The 21,337-nt window shown below is 53.0% G+C and overlaps 4 protein-coding genes across 4 annotated transcripts; 3 read left to right on the top strand and 1 right to left on the bottom strand.

Annotated features, from left to right (window-relative positions):
• Window positions 1-1,568: 1,568 nt before the first annotated feature.
• Window positions 1,569-4,652, top strand: PODANS_1_4490 (uncharacterized protein; the record flags this gene model as incomplete). Its single annotated transcript, XM_001912616.1, has 2 exons — window positions 1,569-2,325; window positions 2,386-4,652. 2 exons carry the CDS (start codon window positions 1,569-1,571, stop codon window positions 4,650-4,652), a joined length of 3,024 nt encoding a protein of 1,007 aa, XP_001912651.1.
• Window positions 4,653-7,503: 2,851 nt separating this feature from the next.
• Window positions 7,504-9,405, top strand: PODANS_1_4480 (uncharacterized protein; the record flags this gene model as incomplete). Its single annotated transcript, XM_001912615.1, has 1 exon — window positions 7,504-9,405. One exon carries the CDS (start codon window positions 7,504-7,506, stop codon window positions 9,403-9,405), a length of 1,902 nt encoding a protein of 633 aa, XP_001912650.1.
• Window positions 9,406-10,899: 1,494 nt separating this feature from the next.
• Window positions 10,900-12,614, top strand: PODANS_1_4470 (uncharacterized protein; the record flags this gene model as incomplete). Its single annotated transcript, XM_001912614.1, has 3 exons — window positions 10,900-11,145; window positions 11,210-11,407; window positions 11,469-12,614. 3 exons carry the CDS (start codon window positions 10,900-10,902, stop codon window positions 12,612-12,614), a joined length of 1,590 nt encoding a protein of 529 aa, XP_001912649.1.
• Window positions 12,615-14,958: 2,344 nt separating this feature from the next.
• PODANS_1_4460 (uncharacterized protein) lies at window positions 14,959-16,691 on the bottom strand (the record flags this gene model as incomplete). The annotated part of the gene is made up of 4 exons (XM_001912613.1): window positions 14,959-15,099; window positions 15,161-15,341; window positions 15,403-16,494; window positions 16,639-16,691. 4 exons carry the CDS (start codon window positions 16,689-16,691, stop codon window positions 14,959-14,961), a joined length of 1,467 nt encoding a protein of 488 aa, XP_001912648.1.
• Window positions 16,692-21,337: the final 4,646 nt, after the last annotated feature.

The following is a 21,337-nucleotide window of genomic DNA, read 5'->3' as shown; positions in this document are numbered from 1 at the left end:
CGGCCCCTCGTGTTTCTCCAGCACATAAGTCACAGCTCGAGACACACAAAACACCGCGGCGCCGGCGAGGCGGACGTTGTCGTAAGGATGTCTCGAGCTTTTCGTCACACTTGTGAGCCTGTGAGATGGCTCAAAAGCCAGGTGCGCTAAGATTGCTCCTCAGTTCATGCCGGCATCCCTGGCCGACTTGGGGAAGCCAAGGGTCGCCAGGCCCAAAACGGTTTAAGCCCTCCAGGGTGGTGGGTGCAGGGATCAGCAGGGACCCGATGGTAGTCCGTCAAATTGCTCTCTCGCGAGGACGGCAACGGCCAGCAGAGAGACGACAGAAGAGAGAGCATCCAAAGTGCCATCGACAGGCATTTCGGGCAAGGCGCAAGGGTAAAAAAGAAGTGGAAGGGGCAACGGGGAGCCGAAGAAAAGCAACGGGACTCCCACTTGCCCATCCATCTCCAGCTTTCCAGGTTGTCACGGCTCTCTCCATCTCCAGTCTCCATTCCCTCGTTCATTCTCTTTTGTCTGTTCTGTCTTTTTCTCGTGGAGTGATCGATAGCCCATGTCGACATTACCTTACCTTACGCGTAGTCAACCTAATCGCAGCTGAGTGGGCGCCCTGCGATTGTTAGGTACCTACTATACTCATACTCAACAAGTTGAGACGAACTGTTTTGGCCACTCGTTTTTTTTTGTGCGTCCTACTACATGGTTGCACCTTTCACGCCAGGAACGACACGAGAGGCCAGGCCATCGATATAAGGCCCTACCGCAGTACTAATTGGAGCACACGCCCGCCTACCGCACCGCACCGCACCGCACCGCACCTACACTACCGACCTATCTATACCCAACCCCCGACCCCCGAGTCCAAGCAGCGACTCTCGACGTTCGTTTCTGTCCTTGGCTGCCCAAAGCACAAAGCCCACCGGCGCCGCCGCTCTCTCTTCGGTCCATTTGCGCTATTGTACGGAGACGGGGCGTCGCGCGCATAAACCCAGTCGCCCGCATAGCGCCTTGTCGTCCACTCATTTTTTTTGCTTCTGGTCCAGGGCTCTCAAATCTCTCCGCGAATCCCACACGCTACCGCCGGTACCCGTGCCTCTGCTCTTTTCAACGGGCTCCCGAACGCCAGCACCCGAGTGCAGTGCAGTCCGATATCGTGACGGCAACCACCGCATATCCCACGAACTTGTTTCTTTTTCCTAAGCCCTTTTGGTTTCGCCGCGATACGTCCGACCGACCAACCTATCAGCATTCCTCTGCACACTCGCTCGCCAATTGGTACGGTGCAATTCAATTCTAAACTTGCTAGCCATGAGCGGCCTCTTTTGAGCTGGCATTGACAATTGACTGTGGCGGACAGGCTCTTCGATACCACCCCGTTTCGGCCCGCGTTTTGACAGTGGAGGGTGAATCGGCGGTCGGTACTCTTTCTCCGGTGAAAGCAACACCCTACGCCCATGGACCTCGATCGACCCGAGCTCGAACTTTTGCTGTAAACAGAGGCGGAAGCCCCTGAAACCTTTGTTGCACAGTCCTCCCACTTCGCGGCCACTGCCAGTCACATCAACAACATGACAACCCTCCCGAGGCCATCGCGACCTTCGAACGCACCTCCTCAAATTGCCCTACCAGCGCTTCCCGTTGGAAAAACACGAAAAAGCATGGGTGGACTAGCAGTTCCACCGACCAGGTCTACACCAGCATCACCAAAAGCCCTTCGAACACCGTCCTCGAATCTCCTTCCGCCTGCCACTCCAGCCCCTTCCGGAGCCTTACCTACACCTAGAACCGCCTCGGGATACAATGCGACGGGCAAGACACTTAGGAAAACAGTCAGCATCAGCGCTTTCCCGCACCCCCCTCGCGGAGATGGTCGAATATCCAGCCTCCCACCGAGCCCACTATCCGCCGGCCTTTCGCGCAAGGTCAAGACGCCTACGACACCAACCTATCAGTTTTCTAATGGATCCTCGAGTTTTCTTGCGGGAGCAGGCGACCAGAAATCAGTCTCGCGAACAGGAGGGACGAGGAATTCGGACGGACTGATTAGTGTGTCTTCACCGCCCCAGAGCCGCAGTTCCTCTGCGCAGGACTCGTATTCTACTTCTGCCACCCAGTACGAAGATGCCACCGATGCCGCATCCAGGTCAGATGCTTCCCCCGGAAAACCTGCCTCCAAGTTTGATGGCAGGGGAAACGTCGTGGTCAGTGTCAGAGTCCGGCCAGATGCTGCCGGCAATGACCAGACGCCAGATGGGGAGTGGATGGTGGAGGGAAGAAAATCGTTGATCTCGTACCGCGGCAAGGAAGGGGGAGATTATATCTATGGTAAGAATTAATTCTACAAAGTAGACAGTTGAGTCTCGTAGCCGTCTGACCGTTTCTCAGATAACGTCTTTACGACACACGACGACAACGCCAAAGTCTACGACCACTGCGCGAAACGTTTGGTACGAAGAGTAATGGAGGGCTACCACGGGACAGTATTCGCCTACGGCATGACGGGCACTGGAAAAACCTTCTCGATGCAGGGAACTGCGTCATCCCCGGGTGTAATACCTCTCGCTATTACCGACATCTTCTCCTACATTCGCGAAACCCCGTCTCGAGAGTTCTTGCTCCGCGTCAGCTACCTGGAAATCTACAACGAGAAAATCCACGACCTGCTGAGCATGTCCACCAACAACGGCCCCGGCGCTAACCAGCAGCTGGAAGAGATCAAGCTACGTGAGGACAGCAAGAGGGGGGTTTATGCGAGCCCTCTCAAGGAGGAAATTGTGCAGAGTCCGACGCAGCTTCTGCGTGTGATTGCCCGTGGCGACCAGGCTCGTAGGACAGCAAGCACCCAATTCAACGCCAGGAGTTCCCGGAGTCACGCCGTGGTGCAGATTGTGGTGGAAAGCAGAGAGAGGGTCCCCGGAAGTGCTGCGGGGGATAGCAAACGCCAAGCGCTTCCGCCCGGTGGCGTCCGGGTGTCGACATTAAGTTTGATCGACTTGGCTGGTTCTGAGAAGGCGGCCGAGTCCAAGGAGAGGCGTCAAGAAGGGTCCCACATCAACAAAAGCTTACTCACTCTCGGAACGGTCATCGCCAAGCTCTCCGAGCAAAAGGCCGATGGCAAATCCGCCGACAAGGATGGGAAACACTTGCCGTACCGCGACAGCAAACTGACCAGATTACTCCAGGGCGCGCTGTCCGGTAACTCGTTGGTTAGCATTCTCTGCACAATTCAAATCGGCGCTCCTGCAAGCGCAACATCAGCAAACACGCACAACAACGAAACCCTCAACACATTAAAGTTTGCCTCTCGTGCCAAAAACAGCATTGTCAGCCACGCCAAGCGTGCCGAGGAGTCTTTGGGCGCTGGTGGCGACGGAGGCGCAAAGGTACTTTTGGAGCGGTACAGAATGGAGATTGCCGAGCTTCGAAAGGAGCTCGAAGCCCAAGCAAAGTCCAACAGCAAGAAGGAGGCCGAGATTGAGAAGGAGAGGGACGCCGAGGAGGAAAGGGCTCGTGAGAAGGAAGCCGAGTTGCGGCATGAAGAGCAGATGCTCGAAATGCAGCTTGCTAGAACCGCGCTGAAGGAGAGGATAGACCACCTCAACCGCCTCATACTCAGTTCAAAATCGATAGGGGTCAATGCGAGCGGGTCCTTCAGCTCGTTGGGCATTCATCCCCGATACTCGCAAGGTTCCATCCGGTCGTCGATGACTATCTCTAATGGAGGCAAGCTCAGCCTGGAGAGGACAGCGTCCATGACATCTAGTGCTTCAACAATTGGACGGAAGTCGAGTAGTCATCGGTCGTCTGGCGGTGCACCAGAAGCGGTACCACTGACAGAAGACGATGACAGCATGGGGGAGTACGGCGACGGGACGGCATCACTTGCCGCTCAGAACCGAGCCCTCCAAGCGGATCTTGTCGACAAGAACCGCTACATCCAAACGCTAGAGAAAAGATTGCTGCAAGCCCGCCGCGCGAGCTCCTCTCGGGCGTCGGTCGGCATTGCAACAGCAGGAAAGGGCATCATGGTTGGCGAGGACCATAGTGTGTCCGCTCTTCTCAAGGAGAAGGATGCCGAAATCGCGGAGCTCCGTGCCCGCCTCGACGACAAGGACCGGATGTTGACTGCGCTGCGGAGCGCGGCCAGGTCAAGAGACAATGCGGAACGAGTCGAGTCCCGGTCAGAGGCCCGCAACTCGCAAATTCTCGACAGCAACCCAGGGCCAGCACCGCTCGGCAGCCCGCCTGCCCCCAACTCGCTAGTTAGACAAGTCTCGCAGCTTCGGAAGCAGACGAAGAATGTCGATGAGATGAGCAAGATGCTCGATGAGATGCTTCACGAAAGGGTGGAGAGCGGGCAGGTTGTCAGGGGAAATCGGGGGAGCCTCAGGGTGGTTGGTCCAGAGAGGGAGCCGAGGGAGAGGGGGTCGTTGCTTAAGGAGTTGGTCCCTTCGCCACCGCCGACGATGCCATTACCTTCGCCGCAGATTCTCACGCAGAGCCCATCGCTTCCACCATCGATGCCACAACCTCCTCCACCACTGGGCGCGGGGCCATCTGGATCCCAGCCACCGATTCAGTTACAGTTGTTGTCCAAGCAGAGGACCTCGTTAAGCCAGGAGCCGAGCAAAGCAGTTGCGATGGAGGTGTAGGAAGGGGGCCGTGGCCTGTATAACATGACGGAACATGTATAAGTGTTTTTTTCGTTTTCCTTGGTTGGGTTTCACATGGAAGAAGGTGGGGGTAGGGAATACGGGGTACTTTTTTTTCATTTTCTGTCTTATACCCGACTTGTTGTTATTGGTATTTTTGCTTTTTGGTCTTTTCAAAATAGCCCACCGTTTCTCTGTTATGGTGGAGATCGGGAAATTGGGGGGGAGGGGATCAAGTTTACTTTTCTCATCGTCATTAGCAAGCCAGCGTCTTGTTGTTAATTTTGTACATTAGCTAGGAGTGAAGGGGGTGGTGGAAAGGGGAGAGTTTTGTATGGGGGATCCAACTAGTTTGGCAAACTTTCTTGTTGGAGATTGGAGGAGGGAAGGGTTGGTTGGTGATGGGGCTTTTTTTGTATCCAATTTTGGCCTGCCTGGTTGTTTGTTGTCGAGGAGCAGGGGAGAGCATTTGTTCATCATTTTTTTCATCATTGAGGCTATGGCATCATGAGACGACGTACGCGCAAAAAGGGGGGGGGGGGGTTAGGAGAGGTGGGAGGAGATGAGGTGGGATGGGAGAAAGAAAGAATGGAAAGCGATTTTTTGAAATGCCAAAAGAGATTATTCTAAACATTTGATGTGTTTTTTTTCCACGCGTGCGTGGGTTTCGAGGCGGGGCATGATGATGACTTGAGAGAGTTTTTGTTGAAGCCTGGGGGCGAGTATGTGTTGATTTTGGAGGCCTATGTGTGAATGGGCGAGGCGTATATAGATGTGATAGCATGAATGAGAGGTAGTTTTCATTTTTTGTATTATGTTTGAGACCTGATAAGAATGTGGTATAAACAAAACAAAAACCGAGAGAGGGGCTGCATATCCAATTCTTCACAGTGATCCAACACGAGGCTGAATATGGTTATATGAGTATCATGATGTAGAGGCTCAATATATTGGTTCAATTCAGAGTATCTACCTCAGAGACCGAGCCCTAGCACTGATATGCCTCTGGAGATGCCTTCAAGGTCAGAGTCCGCTTACCTTCTCGTTGCTGGAGGTCACACAAACTTCCCCACCTGCCGTTGGTGGTGGTTCTCCATGCCAAGCGGGAAGGCACCGGTGTGCCGGGAAGGGCGGGAGCCAGGCATCTGATTGGATGATTTCCCCGAAGCTAGTGCGTTTCAGAAGCGACAGGGGCTCAACTGCCACAAATGGTGATCGCCGCCTGCCCCGCCTCCGCCGACAAACTTGCCCTTTTTTCCAGCCCAAACGGAGGGGTAGGGGGAAATCCCTAGAACTTTTTGTCTGCTGAATTGCCTATCGTGCCGGCCATCTGGTGAGGTCGTCGAAAGGCCAGGGGGGCATGATGAACTCCAGATTCCGGGTCAAGACCTTTCTAGAACCTGGGGATGAAACCAGGAAGAGAGAATCACATCATTCATGCTGTTTGGTGTCTTGTAGATGGATCTCGCTTCCCGCTTCAAACAAGCTCCCGTTGGATATCGATAAGATTTGGTTTTGAGCTTTCCGGGGTATCGGTTCCTTGGGGCGCATGGGTTTGAGACCAAAACCAAGCGAAAGATCTGCTGTGTTTGCTGTTCTTCTTTGGCCTGTGATCTCATGGTGGGCCATAACCTCACCTGGCATTCTCCGTTGGCCCCCTGAACAACAGTTGCAGTGATCGACACAGAACAAGTCATCGGGGTCCATCCTCGAGGCGATCTTTTTCCCCTTCTCCCATTCTTCACCATGTACGTCAGTATATGAATTAAATTGTCGACTGTGACGCTGGGTGTCCGGTTGAACTTTGCTATTCTATTCTCGAAGCCAACGGTGGTTGTACCAGCTTCTGCTCTCGGCCACACCCCCTCCGAGCTGCGAATAGAAACTCGACGCAGTTCGCATCGCATACCGTTTTTCCGATATACCAACAGCGCCTCTTTTGTCAGCCTCGGTCTGACTTGCGCATTCTCTTGAGAGGAAGACTCCATAAGTGAGACTGAGACCCAGGTAAAGGTAGCACAACCTGGCCTGGTACCCCTCCAGTGCTCGTTGAACCGAACCCACACCCTCATTTCGGAGAGGGATATTTGGCCATTCTCATTTTCTGTCGAACACCGTTTGTCAATCCTCTAGATGATACTTCCAACACCTACCTAGTTCGTACTGGTGGCGATCTTTCGGCAGGTGGTCACTTCGGCTGTTCAAGCGGCCCGTCCACTTCAAGCAAGACCTCTTCTCCTCCGCCCTACCTCGAGAAGGGGGGGACACCGGCACTGCCGCTGATCTTCTTTGCTGGACCTGAAAATCCGGCTGGCCGCCCTCGCCATTCTATTCGATCAACATCTTGCATCTTTCACTCTGTCCTGCCCCCATATCGGCCTCCAACGGCCCATTCCGTCCACCACGTCGTCGTTGTCGCCTTGTAACAAGACCGCAAGCGCCTCGCTCCCTCTTGTACGTCTGTGTTCTGAAGGGGTCCTGATCCGTGCCCACGAAAGATACGATATCCCGGTGGCATAAACGTCACTTGTCTTTTCGGGATCAGGGCTTGGGAGTTGAGCTCTCCCTACAAGACAAAGATCCCGACATCAAGATCGCAACTCCCTTATGACTTCGACGATTCTCACCGGTCGGGTACCCCCACCAGAAATCCTTCAACTCTCCTCTGCCGGACACGGAGAGCAGCACGCCGGTGTCGACAGAGACGAACAGAACGCCGCTCCAAACGCTGGGCTTCAGGGCGGCGGCTCATTGTATTCCAAACGGTATACTTTTCCTGCGGTCGCCTTATCCAGTTCTTGATTTCGAACACTAGACTTTCCTTTCCTGGTTTCTGTTTCTGTTCTTCAACATGCCGCCAACACTTGACCTCAGTAGAACGGCGCATGCCAAAGCCATCTTGCCGCCCCGTATCAACCTTCGACGAGCAGCCTCGTACAATGTCGCCGAAAAGGGCCCTCTATCATCCACATCCTCTCGCTTCAGCTTCAACCACTTGGTATTCTCACCACCACCATCTCCAGGCCTTCCGTCACTCTCCCCACCGAAAAAGCCCCCCCAGAGGAAACTGATCCTAGGCGTACGCCCAATACGACTCATACGATATACGATCCGGATTTTGAGCATTCTTGCTGTCTTTTGGATCTCGCTCGAGGTTCTTACCTACCTCTTTGGACCGGAAATACCGATACCGGCTGATAACACACGACTGTCAGTCCCCGAGAAGCCGATAGTAACACCGCCAAAACGAAGCGATGGAGTTGAGATGGTATCGCAGAAGGGGGCGCCAGATTTCGCTACGCCTATCGTCATCACCGACCATCGAGGTAAGGCGAAATGGACAGTATCGATACCGCCAGGGACACCGTTTCCACTGTCCCAGAAGGGTTACGCAGACATGTGTGGGAGGTGTGAGCAGGTAGCGGCCAGGGCGGTGGAATTGCGATCTCAGGGGTCCGGGTTGCCGCAGGTCTCACTCAGCTTCGGGCCGGAGGCACCCGATCACGACTTCATTGATGTTCAAGAAGCTGAGAAAGCTGGTTATTTGCCAAAGAGGGGAGCGGGAGGAACAAACACGGGGAAGCCTGTCTGCAAGAAGAGCCTCACTTTTGTTCTCGAGTCCGGCGAGGCTGGCCTGGGAAAAACGCTCATGATGCTCTGGATCGCATATGGTCTCGCCGAAAAAGAAGGCCGTGGTTTCTTCATCGACGACACGAGATGGGCATACGGAGAGTACTCCGACATCTTTGAAGCGCCGCCCGCGCAAGACTGCTCCCCACCTCCTGACCATGAACGACTCCCCTGCCCACCTCAGGCACGTCACCTGGTCGTCTCAGCTGCCAACGCCCACAAAGTCTTTGCCAACCTCCTCCCTCCTTCAGCAGAGGGAATCTTCTCCAGTTCTTCCCCACCCCTCGAACCACTCGATTCCTCCCTCCTCAAGAAGCAATTCGCGCTCGCTCGCTCCGGGTTCAGAGCCCTCTTTCACCTCAACGCCGGAGACGCCCGCCACGTCGATACTCGCACTCGCAAGCTCCTCGCCAAGCGTCTCGTGCCCAAAACCAAGGGCACACAATCTGGTCTTTCCATCGGCCTTCACATCCGCCGCGGCGACCGCCACCCGTTTGAACCCCAATACAGGCGCTCGTACCTTCCTGTGAACGTCTACACCGACTTTGCGCAGGAGATCATCGCCTCCAAGTTCAACTCGTCCGGCAGCATCTTCCACGACACGGCAGAAGAAAACCGGCTTGCGCGTGAACACTCGTTCATGATCCTCGCGTCTGACGACCCGCTTGTGTATGACTCTGAGGAAGTGAAGGACAACCTCAACGGGAAGAGGGTGGTGAGAGCGCAGGATAGGATCAAGCTCGCTTCCAAGCATGAGCTGCTTCCCAAGGGGGGGAAGGAAGAGGAGCTGGATCGGAACGTGATGCACAAGTTTGTAGATGAGGCTTTTGGGTGGGAGGGTGGGTTTTATGCCGGCATGTTTTGGAATTTGGGGGTGCCGACGGCGAATAATGACAAGAAGGAGGAAAAGGGGGTGGGGGCTGAGTCGCTCCGGCTTAGGAGCTTGGTTGGGAGGGCTTACATGATGGATTTGGCGGTGCTGGCCGAGGCGAGCGATGTGGTGGTTTGCACGGTTAGTAGTTTGGGGTGTAGGTTGTTGGGGGTGATGATGGGGGAGGGGAGTGTCAAGCGGGGGAGATGGGTGAATGTGGATGGGGGCTTGGGTTGGTTGGGTCTTGATTGAAGGTGTTTGTTGTTGTTGTTGTTGTTGTTGTTGTTGTTTTTTGTTGTTGTCGGTTGCAGGAGTTTTCTCTTCTTGTTATGACACTGTTTTTGCTTTGGCGTTTAGGCTTGGGTAAAGGGGCATAAGAGAAAAGAAAAGAGGACATTCTTTTTATTGAAAAGGGGGGGGGGAGGAGTGGAAGAGGAGATGATACCATATACCACACACACATGGGAGCCATTCGTTGCATCTACCATCGTCATCATCATCATCATTAGCATGATTTTCTTTTCTCTTTTTCAAGTTGTACATACTTTCTATTCATTCGCTTTTTCGTTTACGTTTTGGGGGGTGTGCTCAGACTTTGCATGGAGCGGGAATAGTCATTCGCTGGTTGTTTTACAGGGAGAAGACGATAGATATGTCGTTGGTGTTGTTGTTGTTGTTGTTGCTGTTGTCATTTTAGCCAAGGATAGGAAATCACATGAAATGAATAAGCAGCAGTGTTATTACTACGTATCATTAGGCACTAGGCTACTTTGGAAACTGTAATCGATATCGCTTCATGCGCCTGTTCTCGAGAGGGTGTCTCGCCTTGTTCTCAGTCTTCACTACTTGTGATCCGAACAACGGAGCGGAACCCCAGACAAGTTGAAGTTCTCATGATCTTGGGAAACCCACTGACGAGGCACAACTCGCCGCTTTGGTGAGAAGATGCCGGGTGTAAGCGCACGGTCAGTATCGGTATGAAGCTCTCACCGAGAGTAAACTTGGGTCAAGTGACGAAGAGAGAGCGACATGTTCAATATCACCAACACCCTACCATCGCACATCCGCGATAGCACTTGTCAGCGGAGCCCACGGGCGTTGACACACCGCACTCCACAGCATGAGGTGGGTAGGGTTCATCCGATGACAGCACGCCCTGCAGGTACGAAGTACGGGACAACTGGTTAAGCCAAGCCACCATATCCCACAGGCGGTCTGTAACATGGAGAGCAGAGAAGACGGCCCTTCAGGAGAAGGAACGGTGAAACGAAAAACGAAGGCATTCGCTTACAGCCAGAATGCGCCCAGCTTCTCACGAGGTCGGCGCATATGTGGTGGTCAACGGTAATTGCCGTGGAATCATTGGCGCAACTTTGATCGGATGTTGCCTTTCTATCGCATGATGTGAGTAAACGGTGCGGTGGGAGCGTACGGATGCGAAGTACCCAGGTACCGTGCGAATGCGAATACGAAACCGCTCTTGGGGAGCGCCTGATTGGCCAATCTGGGCTGCCGTGGCAGGGGCAGATTACCTACCCAAAAGCCAATTCGCATCCCTTTTTTCTTGATGACATGAACTCTAGAAAAGTTCTTCGCTCCTTCTACTTAAAGGTCGCGAGATTTCTTCTCTTTCTTTCCCCGTGGGCTTTGATTGTTGGCATCTCGCACGCGCGCTTGTTGCATTTCCCAGCAGCCTTGGACACGTTCTTTTTCTCTACTTCTTTTTAATCTTCCCTCCCCGACAGAATGGGTTTCCTCCAGGATGTCGCGGGCCCTCTGCTCGAGGGCTTCTCGACGCTGGGACTGGCATCGCAAATCGGTGTCGCGACGGCCACCTTTGTGGTCGTGGCTGTCGTCCTCAATGTGCTCAAGCAGGTGCTGTTCAAGAGCCCCAACGAGCCACCGATGGTGTTCCACTGGTTCCCCATCATTGGAAGCACCATCACCTACGGCATGGATCCCCCCAAGTTCTTCCACGAGAACAGAAAGAAGGTGAGCAAGCTCCTATCGCCATCATATGCGCGCGCGTCTGGGTACTAACCGTTTCTGACGACAGCACGGCGACTGCTTCACCTTCATCCTTCTCGGCAAGAAGACCACCGTCTACGTCGGCCCCGAGGGCAACAACTTCATTCTCAACGGCAAGATTCGCGACGTGAATGCTGAGGAGATCTACACCGTTCTCACCACCCCTGTTTTCGGCAAGGATGTTGTCTACGACTGCCCCAATGCGAAGCTGATGGAGCAGAAGAAGGTTGGTCCAATCGAACGATGCTAGCTGCAAGACTCTGGTTAGCTGACACGCCGAAAAACAGTTCATGAAGATTGCCCTCACCACCGAAGCTTTCCGCTCCTATGTCCCCATCATCTCCGACGAGGTTACCAGCTACCTCAAGCGTACCCCCGACTTCAAGGGCCAATCTGGCGTTGTCAACATCTGCCCCAAGATGGCTCAGATCACCATCTTCACCGCCTCTCACGCGCTCCAGGGCAAGGAGATCCGCGACCAGTTCGACGAGAAGCTTGCCGACCTCTACCATGACTTGGATATGGGCTTTTCTCCCATTAACTTTATGCTTCACTGGGCTCCCCTCCCCTGGAACAACCGCCGTGATCACGCCCAGCGAACTGTCGCCAAGATCTACATGGACACAATGAAGCGCCGTCGCGCTCGCGGCGATGATGGCCAGAAGGATATGATGCAGCATCTCATGAACTCCACCTACAAGAACGGCACCAAGGTTCCCGATCACGAAATCGCCCACATGATGATTGCCTTGTTGATGGCCGGCCAGCACTCTTCTTCGTCCACTAGCTCCTGGATCATGTGCCGTCTCGCCTCCAGACCTGATGTTATGGAAGCTCTCTACCAGGAACAGATCGACAACCTTGGCAAGGATCTTCCCCCCCTCAAGTACGAGGATCTCGCCAAGCTCCCTCTCAACCAGGCCATCGTCAAGGAGACTCTCCGCCTCCACGCCCCTATCCACTCCATCATGCGCGCCGTCAAGTCTCCCATGCCCGTCCCCGGCACCAAGTATGTCATCCCTACCGACCACGTCCTCCTCGCCGCCCCCGGTGTCTCCGCGACCGACTCTCAGTACTTCCCCGAGCCCGACAAGTGGGAGCCCGCGCGCTGGCAGAAGGATCACCCTCTGGCCCCTAGCATGGTTCGCAATGAGGATGAGATCAACGAGGAAGAGGAAGAGAAGATCGATTACGGCTATGGTCTCGTCAGCAAGGGCTCCGCGTCTCCTTACCTTCCCTTCGGCGCCGGTAGACATCGTTGCATTGGCGAGCACTTTGCCAATGTGCAGCTTCAGACCATCACCGCTGAGATTGTCCGCGCTTTCAAGTTCAGAAACGTGGATGGCAGCGACAAGGTGATTGGCACAGATTATGCCTCTCTCTTCTCGAGACCATTGGAGCCAGCGAACATTTACTGGGAGAGGAGGAATTAGACTTATGTGTTGTTGTTGTTGTTGTTGTTGTTATTGTTGTTGGATGCGATGAGTTGTTGTTTCGTGGCGTTTGGGGTCTGCGGTCGTCATTGATGAACCAAGTTATAGTGAGTGCTTTCTTGGAACAAAAGGGAAAGCATTTGCATTGGGAGGAAGGGAAGGGAAAGCAAAAACACGGACACTGGGAAAGATGGGAAGGGGGGGTATGTGGACGACCAGTGATGACTTTGCAAAGTATATATACACTTAGTTAATACTAATATCACAAATCATAAGAGATCGTGGGTGTTGGTTGCACAATTAGTGTTGTGGGTTGGTGGTGGGTTGAGGGGGGTGATTGGTCTGGGGGGGCTTGAGGGGTTGGCCTAGGAAGTTGTTGGCTGAGAGGACGGACGATGGCCACTGGTGTAGAGCATCATCTTCAGGCATCGTTGCAAATATCACAACCAACTTATTATCCCCTCCAGGAATCATTGCGTATGGCAAGTCAGGTTGTGGACAAAATTTTAGGGGCTTCTATTGTGAATAATGGCTTTCGAGGGCAGTCGACAGGTCTTTCAACAAAAGTAAGGTTGATCGATCTTGAACATGTTATTACCCTACAACATGCAAGTGTATACCAGCTCCCATTCATTTCTCAACAACAACCAAACCAAGTTTTACCTTTCAGGTCGGGGTACAAGGCACCTATACAGAGCAGGCTAGGTAGGTAGCATCACGATATCCTGATTGGCAAAACCCACAGCTTTGTTTCTTATCCTCGGATAAAGGGTGTAAAGCAGGTGTGTGTGTGTAACCAACACAAGGAGTGACCCCTATTTCCACTCTAAACCACCTAGATAGTCAGTCAGCTCAGACACGGCCCATCATCATCATTACCTCCACACAGCCAACCAATTTTCATATCGCAGTTCCAGAATCATCACGCCCGTATTTTAAAACCGAGAGTAGAGTTTGATATTTCTATCTTTATCCCAAAACCCTGAAGCCACCGACAACATGAACAACAAGAACCTTTACATCAGCAAGCAAGCAAGCAAGCAGCAAATAGCAAATTGCAAGCAAGCAAAATCACCATACACAAAAAAAAGAAAAAGCCAAGTGCAACCTCCTTCATCTCCTGTTCCCCTCCACCCAAAACAAAAAAAAGACCCAAATCAAAAGAAAACAAAAAGAGAAACCGACGGAAATCAACAACCCACAAGTACTTTTCCCAACCGATTTTTTTGCACCACATTGCGCCAACTTGTACCACCTATCCCCCGCCCCCTCCCTTTCTTTCCCCCATCTTCTCAAACATATCTTGGGGGATAAAAACTCACGTCCAGGTTTTAGATACCTATCCCCTCCCTTCTACCATCATCATACCACACATTTCTCATACTTGTCTCCCTTCCATGAAACTTTTTGATACCTCATACGCCTCACCGTTTTGGGGTCCCATCCACAGAAAGCCAAAGAAATCACAAGGAAAATAAGAGAGAGAGAAAAAAGGAACACAAATAAAATCAGCAAACAAAAAAGCATACATCCCCCTTCTCCCCAACTCCTCGCTGGCTTGCTCGCTTCATCACTCGCGCACAACAGCCTGTTCTTTCCCGCCTCCTCGCACTCTCAAAATAAACCAAACACGCACCCCAAGCCCCCCTAAACCAGTCCAGCCCAGCTAGTCCAGCCGTAAGGTCCTCAATTAGTGATTATTACTGGTGAAATAACGAGTGTATAACGTTAGCTCCCCTTCTTCACCTCTCCGCGCCGAGTTTTTTTCCCTTGCCGCAACCATCCCAAATATCACCACCCCAATTTTGTTCCTCTCCCTCGCACTCTCTCAACACCATTTTTTGTTGTCGTCAGAACCCCCCGGTCTAATGGTATTCGTTCGGTTCGTGGTCTTCGGCTCTCTCCTTTCTCGCTCTAAAACGCTGTCTCGGTGGGGGGAAAAAGCAGGTCTCCTCTATGTTTTGCGTATCGTTATCGTCGACCAGTCTTTTGATTGGCCTCAAACCAGTCAACAGAAAAGACCAATGGGAGAAAGGGATAAAAATGAAAGAAACAAAAAGAGGACAACGGGGTATCAGTCTGAAATCCAGTCTATGCTTTGGGGTATATAGATCCGCAGACAGCCTTCCCGCGTGCGCTTTACTCGGAAAAAAAAAGTCGTCCCCTCCCACGCCCAGGACCACCAGGAAAACGCCGGACCGCATGATGCAGGAGAAATGCAAAAGTACCCGAACCAGGAAAAAATGGTGAAGAAGGCAAGTATGTTTATGCCGTAGGATAAGGAGGCGAATCGCTCAGCAGGATACCATTGTTGCATAAGAGATACTGAGTCGGAATGCCACACTTAATGATTGTTGTCTTCGTTGATATTGGGAAGATTCTGCTGTATGGCCATAAATCCTGCGGGATTCTGCATCATGCTGGAAAAGAGGTTCTGCTGCTGAGCTCGAAGTTCCGGGTCGCACGGTGGGGAGTGTTGCTTGTGCTGGACGAAGATACGTTAGTGTTCAGAGCTTTATAGACCTTGCTGTGAGGTGTTTGCTTACGTATTTTAGACCGTTCAGGTTCTTGTACCGCTTGCCGCAGACTTCGCACTTGAAGGGTTTCTCCTTTTCCATACCCAGGGTGCCTGGATAGGGCGCATGAGTCTCAGGATTGACGATGGAGAATGTGCCGTCGCCATTCTCGTGGAGCTGCTGCGTCGAATGCCCATGTGTCTTGTGATACCTAGAATTTGGGTCAGCAACACATCACCTGGATCGGTTGCACTGTTTTAACGGTTACTTACTTCAAGCCGTTTTGGTTCTTGTAGGCTTTCTCACAGCCGATGACGGGGCACTTGAACGGCTTGTGTTCTTCGGGTGGTGGCATCATCAGCGCAGTGAAGTGCTGAAGAAGCGTGGTTGGATCCATGCCCGGTGGCAGTTGGCTGTAGTCAAGATTCATGCTCACCAACTGCTGCTGGACTTGCTGCTGCATTTGCAACTGCTGTTCCATGGCTCGTTGCTGGCTGGTCATCTGAGCCGAAGAACCCCCGGGGCTGTAAAGGCGCTTCGCAGGGTCGTCGATGGTGTTGTTGATATTGAACTGAAAACCGCCTAGAGGCGCCAAGTTGTTGGTGTTAAGCTTCATGGGCAGGCCTGACATATCATCATCCTCCTCCATAGCGTTATCTTGTGAGAACTGTTGTCCGCGCTGGGGCAGGCCTTGGTGAGTCGTCAGTGTTGGTGTGTTGACCGAAGAGACGGTAGGATTGTTCTGGAATCCAAAGCTCTGAGCAGCTGGTGTTGGTGGCTGCGAAGTGCGCAACGCTTGATGAGGAAGCCCCGAGGCATTAAGATGAAGCTGGGGTCGCTGCTGCTGACCAAAGAGGTGACGGGTCTGCTGTATGCGTTGGCTGTCGTCCATATCCATGTGCCCGACAGCATCATCCATTTCCATGTCGCCAACTGCATCCATCTCGTCGTTGAGGTGAGACATGTGGTTGACCTTGGGTGCGACCGGAGCCGCCTGCTGTCGCATCATACCGAATCCGCCAGCGCCCAGGTTGCTGGCGCCAGTACCAGGCTGGCGCTGTTGCTGGAACCCATGCATCGGTTGTGTTGGCTGCTGTGGTCTGACTGAAGGTGCAACAGAAGTTGCACGACTGGCAGGACCACGCGTGAAGTTCCCGCCGAACCCAGGCCCCAACGTGGAGTTTCCCGTGAGGTTAGTATGCTGCTCCTCATAATGCTGGAGCAGATCATGAAGGGTATCCCACGTCGTCTCGCAGCAGATAAAGTCGCGCATAAAGGATGCTTCCAGCTTGGGCATATAGGACGATGAGTGGAACGATGGTGACTGATGTGTCGGATATGGAGAAGTGCCGGCCATCATTATCCTGCAAGGTATGTATCAGTCACACCTGATCGAAAGCATGATTCAAGTTTTCAGTTATAAGTGATGTAGACGCAGTGCCGGGGTGCGCCGCAACCAGCGTGCGCGAAAGAGGCCCCGTGAGAATGCTAACATGGATAACACTTACTCGTCCTTGACAAAACTCCCCAAAGAGATACCACCCCAGCTCATACCACCCATCAGACTGCCGGGTCCGATGTTATTCGAGTCCCGGCGAGTGCGGTTGGGGTTGGTCATGGAGATGGGCCTTGCGCCGACAAACGAGTCCTGTCGACTGCGGCCGAGGCCTGAGTCGTAGACGGAGCCGGTTGCCATGTCGATATCTGGTATACCTGGCGTGTTGCTTGTTGGTGTCGCTGCGTGGTTGGACAGGGCAGCAGAGGCGGCGACGTCGTCGCTGCAATCGAGCAGAAAATCAAAATCGGTATTCTGGGGATCTTGAGGCGGGAGCGATGCGATGTCAACGAAATGCGACTTTGGGGGCGCGGGGACAAAAAGGCCAGAGGCGGGAGATTTGGGAGTGGCCGGCTGAGGCGTCAAGGATGGTGAACGTGACGACGAATTGTTGAGAGAGGAAGGCGAATCACTGGAGGCAGAGGCCAAAGGTGATGCGCGATTGGGACAAATATTATTAGTGAGAGTTGTGAGAGTATTTTCGAGCCAGTCCCCGATGGCTCCGCAGGCTCGGGGCTCGCCTGTGGAATTGATGAGTGAACTCGACATGGGATGTTGCATGGCAAAAAGAGGGCCCTTTGTTGTGGGGAGCGCCTGCCTAGCCTCGGAATGCGGGCAGGGTTGTTTGACCTCCACTAGTTGCTCTAGTTAAGTTGCCCACTGGAAACGGGTGTGGACGACGGGGGTGCTGGCAGGCTGCTTTGATGCCCAAATACCCAAGGTGGGGGGAGAGCAGTTGCGGTTTTTGGGGGGGCTCTTTGGGGGGCGTTCAATGGAAAGGATGAGACGGAAGAACGAAGAAGAGCATATGGGGAGGGAACTGACCTCGAGTTATAATAATAATGCTCCTCTCGGCTCAATGCGAGACCTGAAGCTAGAGTTTCGGCACGCACTCTCAACCTGGAAGGTCAACCACCCAGTACTTCGTAGCCCACAGACACGGGGGCGTCGTTTTCTTTCTGGAGGCGTTTGACCCCAGTGGATTCAGGCTTGAAGGCTAGGGTCAGCGAGTTATAACGGCGTCGGTTCCGCTTGTTGGGGGTCGACCGTTCAGCGGCTCAGAATCGACCGCCAAGAAACAGAAATCGTGTGTAAGTGTTAGGCCTGTTAGGGGACCGTGGTACGGCCAATGACTAATTCCTGCTGTAGACAGAGGGTATCACAGAGCCATGCACGCCAGCCACAACAGCCCAGAGGAGTACCGTCGAGGATAAGATATGGTTCGGCGGTGCCTCGGTGGTGTTTATGAGGGTGTAATGGTGACTCTTTTTCACGCCCCTTTGAGGTAGCGATGGATATAAGACTCGGCGGTATTTGAGGGGCGCCCCTGGGCTTCTCGAAGTCGATGTCTTGGCAAATGGCGTGCAGATCAATCGCAGGCTCAGTATGCCCGAGAGCCGAAAGCACCTGCGAGAACAGACAGGCGTGGCGGTAGGGAACCGAGTACGGGATTCCTACACCTCGGTAATAATGTACTGTACAGCTGGAGACAGACAAGAGACAGGTGGAGGTGGGCAAACGGCGGCCTTGGGTGGTAGGTGGCGGGTTCAAAGAGGATACTGATGACGAGGAGGGAATGTACTAACAGCTGGAGGCAGACTGGAGTGATGGACCAGTATCAATGATGGTGGGGAGGGGGCCGTGAGAAGGGGAGACAGAGGACGAGAAGAAGATACAAGATGGGAGGCAGAGAGAGCTCAACCAGACAAGAGCATATGGCAGGAATGGAAAGAGTTCGAGGTCGTGCGGGCAGGCGCAACAAAGATATGGTTATGGCGGCAGGCTGGGAAGGCACTAACAGACCTGAGACGGACAGTGTACTTGCCATCTGCTAACGCCGACTACGGTAAACGGTACCTTGACCACAACACAACTCCAACAAGTTTGTTAGTTTATGACGAGCATTTCCAGCGATCCTGGCCACGTCTGGCAATTTGCTATACCGCCGTAGCCCGCTCCCATGTGTCACTGCCAAGTGCGTGGGATTACTTGCCATCGACAGATGCAGTGTAACTGTCTTCTCATCTCTCTTGCGGGTGTGCGGGTGTTGAGCGTGGAAATCAAACGGAAGCATGTCCAATGTTCTCCGGTACCAGCGGTTTGGAAGGTCGCTAGACAGGGGCACGATGTGGAGGCACCGTGATTGTTGGCCTTGGTCTTGCACTGTGCGGATTCATCGTGCCTTGTCGGTAGTCGTCGCGGACCTGGGACCTGCGCGTTGATCTCCCATCGATCTACAATTGTGCCACACAGCCATCAATCCCGTCACCCTTTTCCCCTCTTGTTCTCTCGAGATTCACTGGTAGCTTCTCCCGCCTCTTCAGCCATTGGTTCACTGTGAATAATTCATTGCCGCGCCAATCACTCGCATAAACGCCAGAGTTACCAAGCGTCCAAGTCGCTTGGTGTAACAAGCCGCTGGTGTCATGTGAATTCGGGCCACTCTCGAGACCCTGCTGTACACTCACCGCCCGCTGAAACTGGCAGGTCTAAAGTGGAGGGGCACCAACGAGACAACGAGGTCGTCCCATGCTCGACTTGCGGCATCACCATTCCAGAGATTCCACACCTTGTCGAAGTTTCCCCTGGGCCTCGGCTGGCGGAATATTCCCAGCCCTTTCTGATGTTCATCTCGATTCAAGCTTCTCGAAAACTCAACAAGTGCCGGCTTACACCCTCTCACTGATCAGTCGGTATGCCAACTGTCGGCCAAAGCTGAGATTGGATAGGTCCACTCCCGTCAAACGGGCTCAGATTCAAGGGCAGAGGCTTGAGGCTCAAAGTTACTGCAAGGTATGTTGCCGTCTTGCCCTTTGGTGGTGAGCGTGCCTAGACATCGGCAACATCCTGGTAGTCACGCTCACAACTGACTCAAGAATCAGGGTTGTTTTGACCACTTCCCTGCTCTTGGAAATGGGTCCCAGGAACCATCTCAGCTTGTTGAGACTGCTGGTTGAGACTGTGCCAAAGGTACACAGTAGTACACTGTAGCATAGGGTGTTGATTCTGTGATATCACCATTGGCCCCACTCCAATCATACTACCTATACCTAACAACTTCTTAGCACGCTTCTGCCGTTCTCGACACGGATTTGGCTCCTGAGGCTTGACATTGACAATAATAAGAGTCTAGAATGCGGTTCGGTGGAGAAATACGAAGTGCTGTCAATGCTTGTCTTGCTGGTGGAACACGGACAAGCACAGGCCAGGACAATACATGATGTCGAAGTCTTCGAGATGCACGGCACGTCTCACAGGGTACTCCCCAAAGAAGTGCTAACAGAACGACGATCGAGATTGTTCACCATTGCAATCACCTCACTAGCGATGTTATTGGAGCAACACCGGCCCAAAGGAAAAGGCCTACACCAGATTAAGTGCTCAATCTAGGTCGAGAACAGGAAGAAAATGCCTATTTCGTACAAGGCGTCCACCCCCTCACTCGGTTTGGCGCAAAACTGCAACCTTCATCTCAGACAGATCAACTCGAAACATGATATCGGCCTCTCCACCAATGTCGTCAGCATCTCGCAGCGCTTCTCTGCTGATCCGATGCTTTGCACACTAGCGAGCAGCATGCACGCTTCAACGGCCTGACGTCGCAACGTCTTATCAGCTTATCATCATTCGCAAGGTATGCTTCCAAAAAGAAGATTGCGTTTCCAACGGTGCCAAGGGTTGCGTTTGGCTCAAAAACCTGGTCATGATGATAATAGTCGGCCCTTGGCCCAAGGACAATGCAAGGAATTTGGAGATATCAGATCGGCTTTCACCCGGGTATTTGAGATGCCTGCCGAGTGAGGGGGGTTTGGTATGAATGGGCATGTTCCATCATCCAAACGTCAACTCGGTAGATATCACATATCCAGTAGCGTTACTCTCGAAATACAACCTTGTTTCGCGGGATGTCGTGTGAGCGCATTCTGACTTGACTTATACAACGGGAGGCAAACCTGCACTGTGTACCGAGTAGCTCATGTCTCTGGCTAAACAGTCTCTTGGCAGCCTGTGGGTGAGCTCTCACATGCAGATAGACTTTCTTTTTCTTACCCGTCAAAGTTGAGCACGTCAAAGTGTCCTCTAGGAGCTGGATTTGGCTCCTTGATATTTCCCAACCTAGGTTCTTAGCACAACGATGCAATGGAGCTACCTTTCGGGCAGTGACAGCTGAAGTTGGATGGAGCCACGAAGTTGTTTTTAGGAACCGTTCTTTCAAAGTCTCGCAAGCACGCGGAGGCTAATCCCGCTAGGGCGGGCACTGATGAACCCCTGCCTCCAAAGGTTCACCACATTTTCTCAAGCACTGCCGGATAAACTCAATTTAACGTAGCATTGGGCCAACCACTGAGAGAAATAGTTATGACCCCGAGCCGATCGTTTTTTGGGACATGTTCACCATCCGACAAACGCATGACTTTGGCCCACAGTCTACATACATGGGCATTGACAACGACAACGGGTCGATCTGGTACCATCAACCAGCAAAAGACGCCCGCGGAGCAAAGCAAACGGGTTGAATCGGAATCGGTCCGCTCAGCCGGCGAGCGTCCTGGGGCAAGAGAAGACACGGCAAGACCCCTATTTTGCCCGCGTACGGTGGGTGTTGTCCAGATTTCCATTTGTCACGGCAAACGCGGCCTTCCTGATGGTCT

This window comes from Podospora anserina, chromosome 1 (assembly GCF_000226545.1).
Source record: "Podospora anserina S mat+ genomic DNA chromosome 1, supercontig 1".
Taxonomy (NCBI): domain Eukaryota; kingdom Fungi; phylum Ascomycota; class Sordariomycetes; order Sordariales; family Podosporaceae; genus Podospora; species Podospora anserina.
Note: the sequence above shows the minus strand (reverse complement) of the source record. Positions and strands in the feature narration are given on the sequence as shown.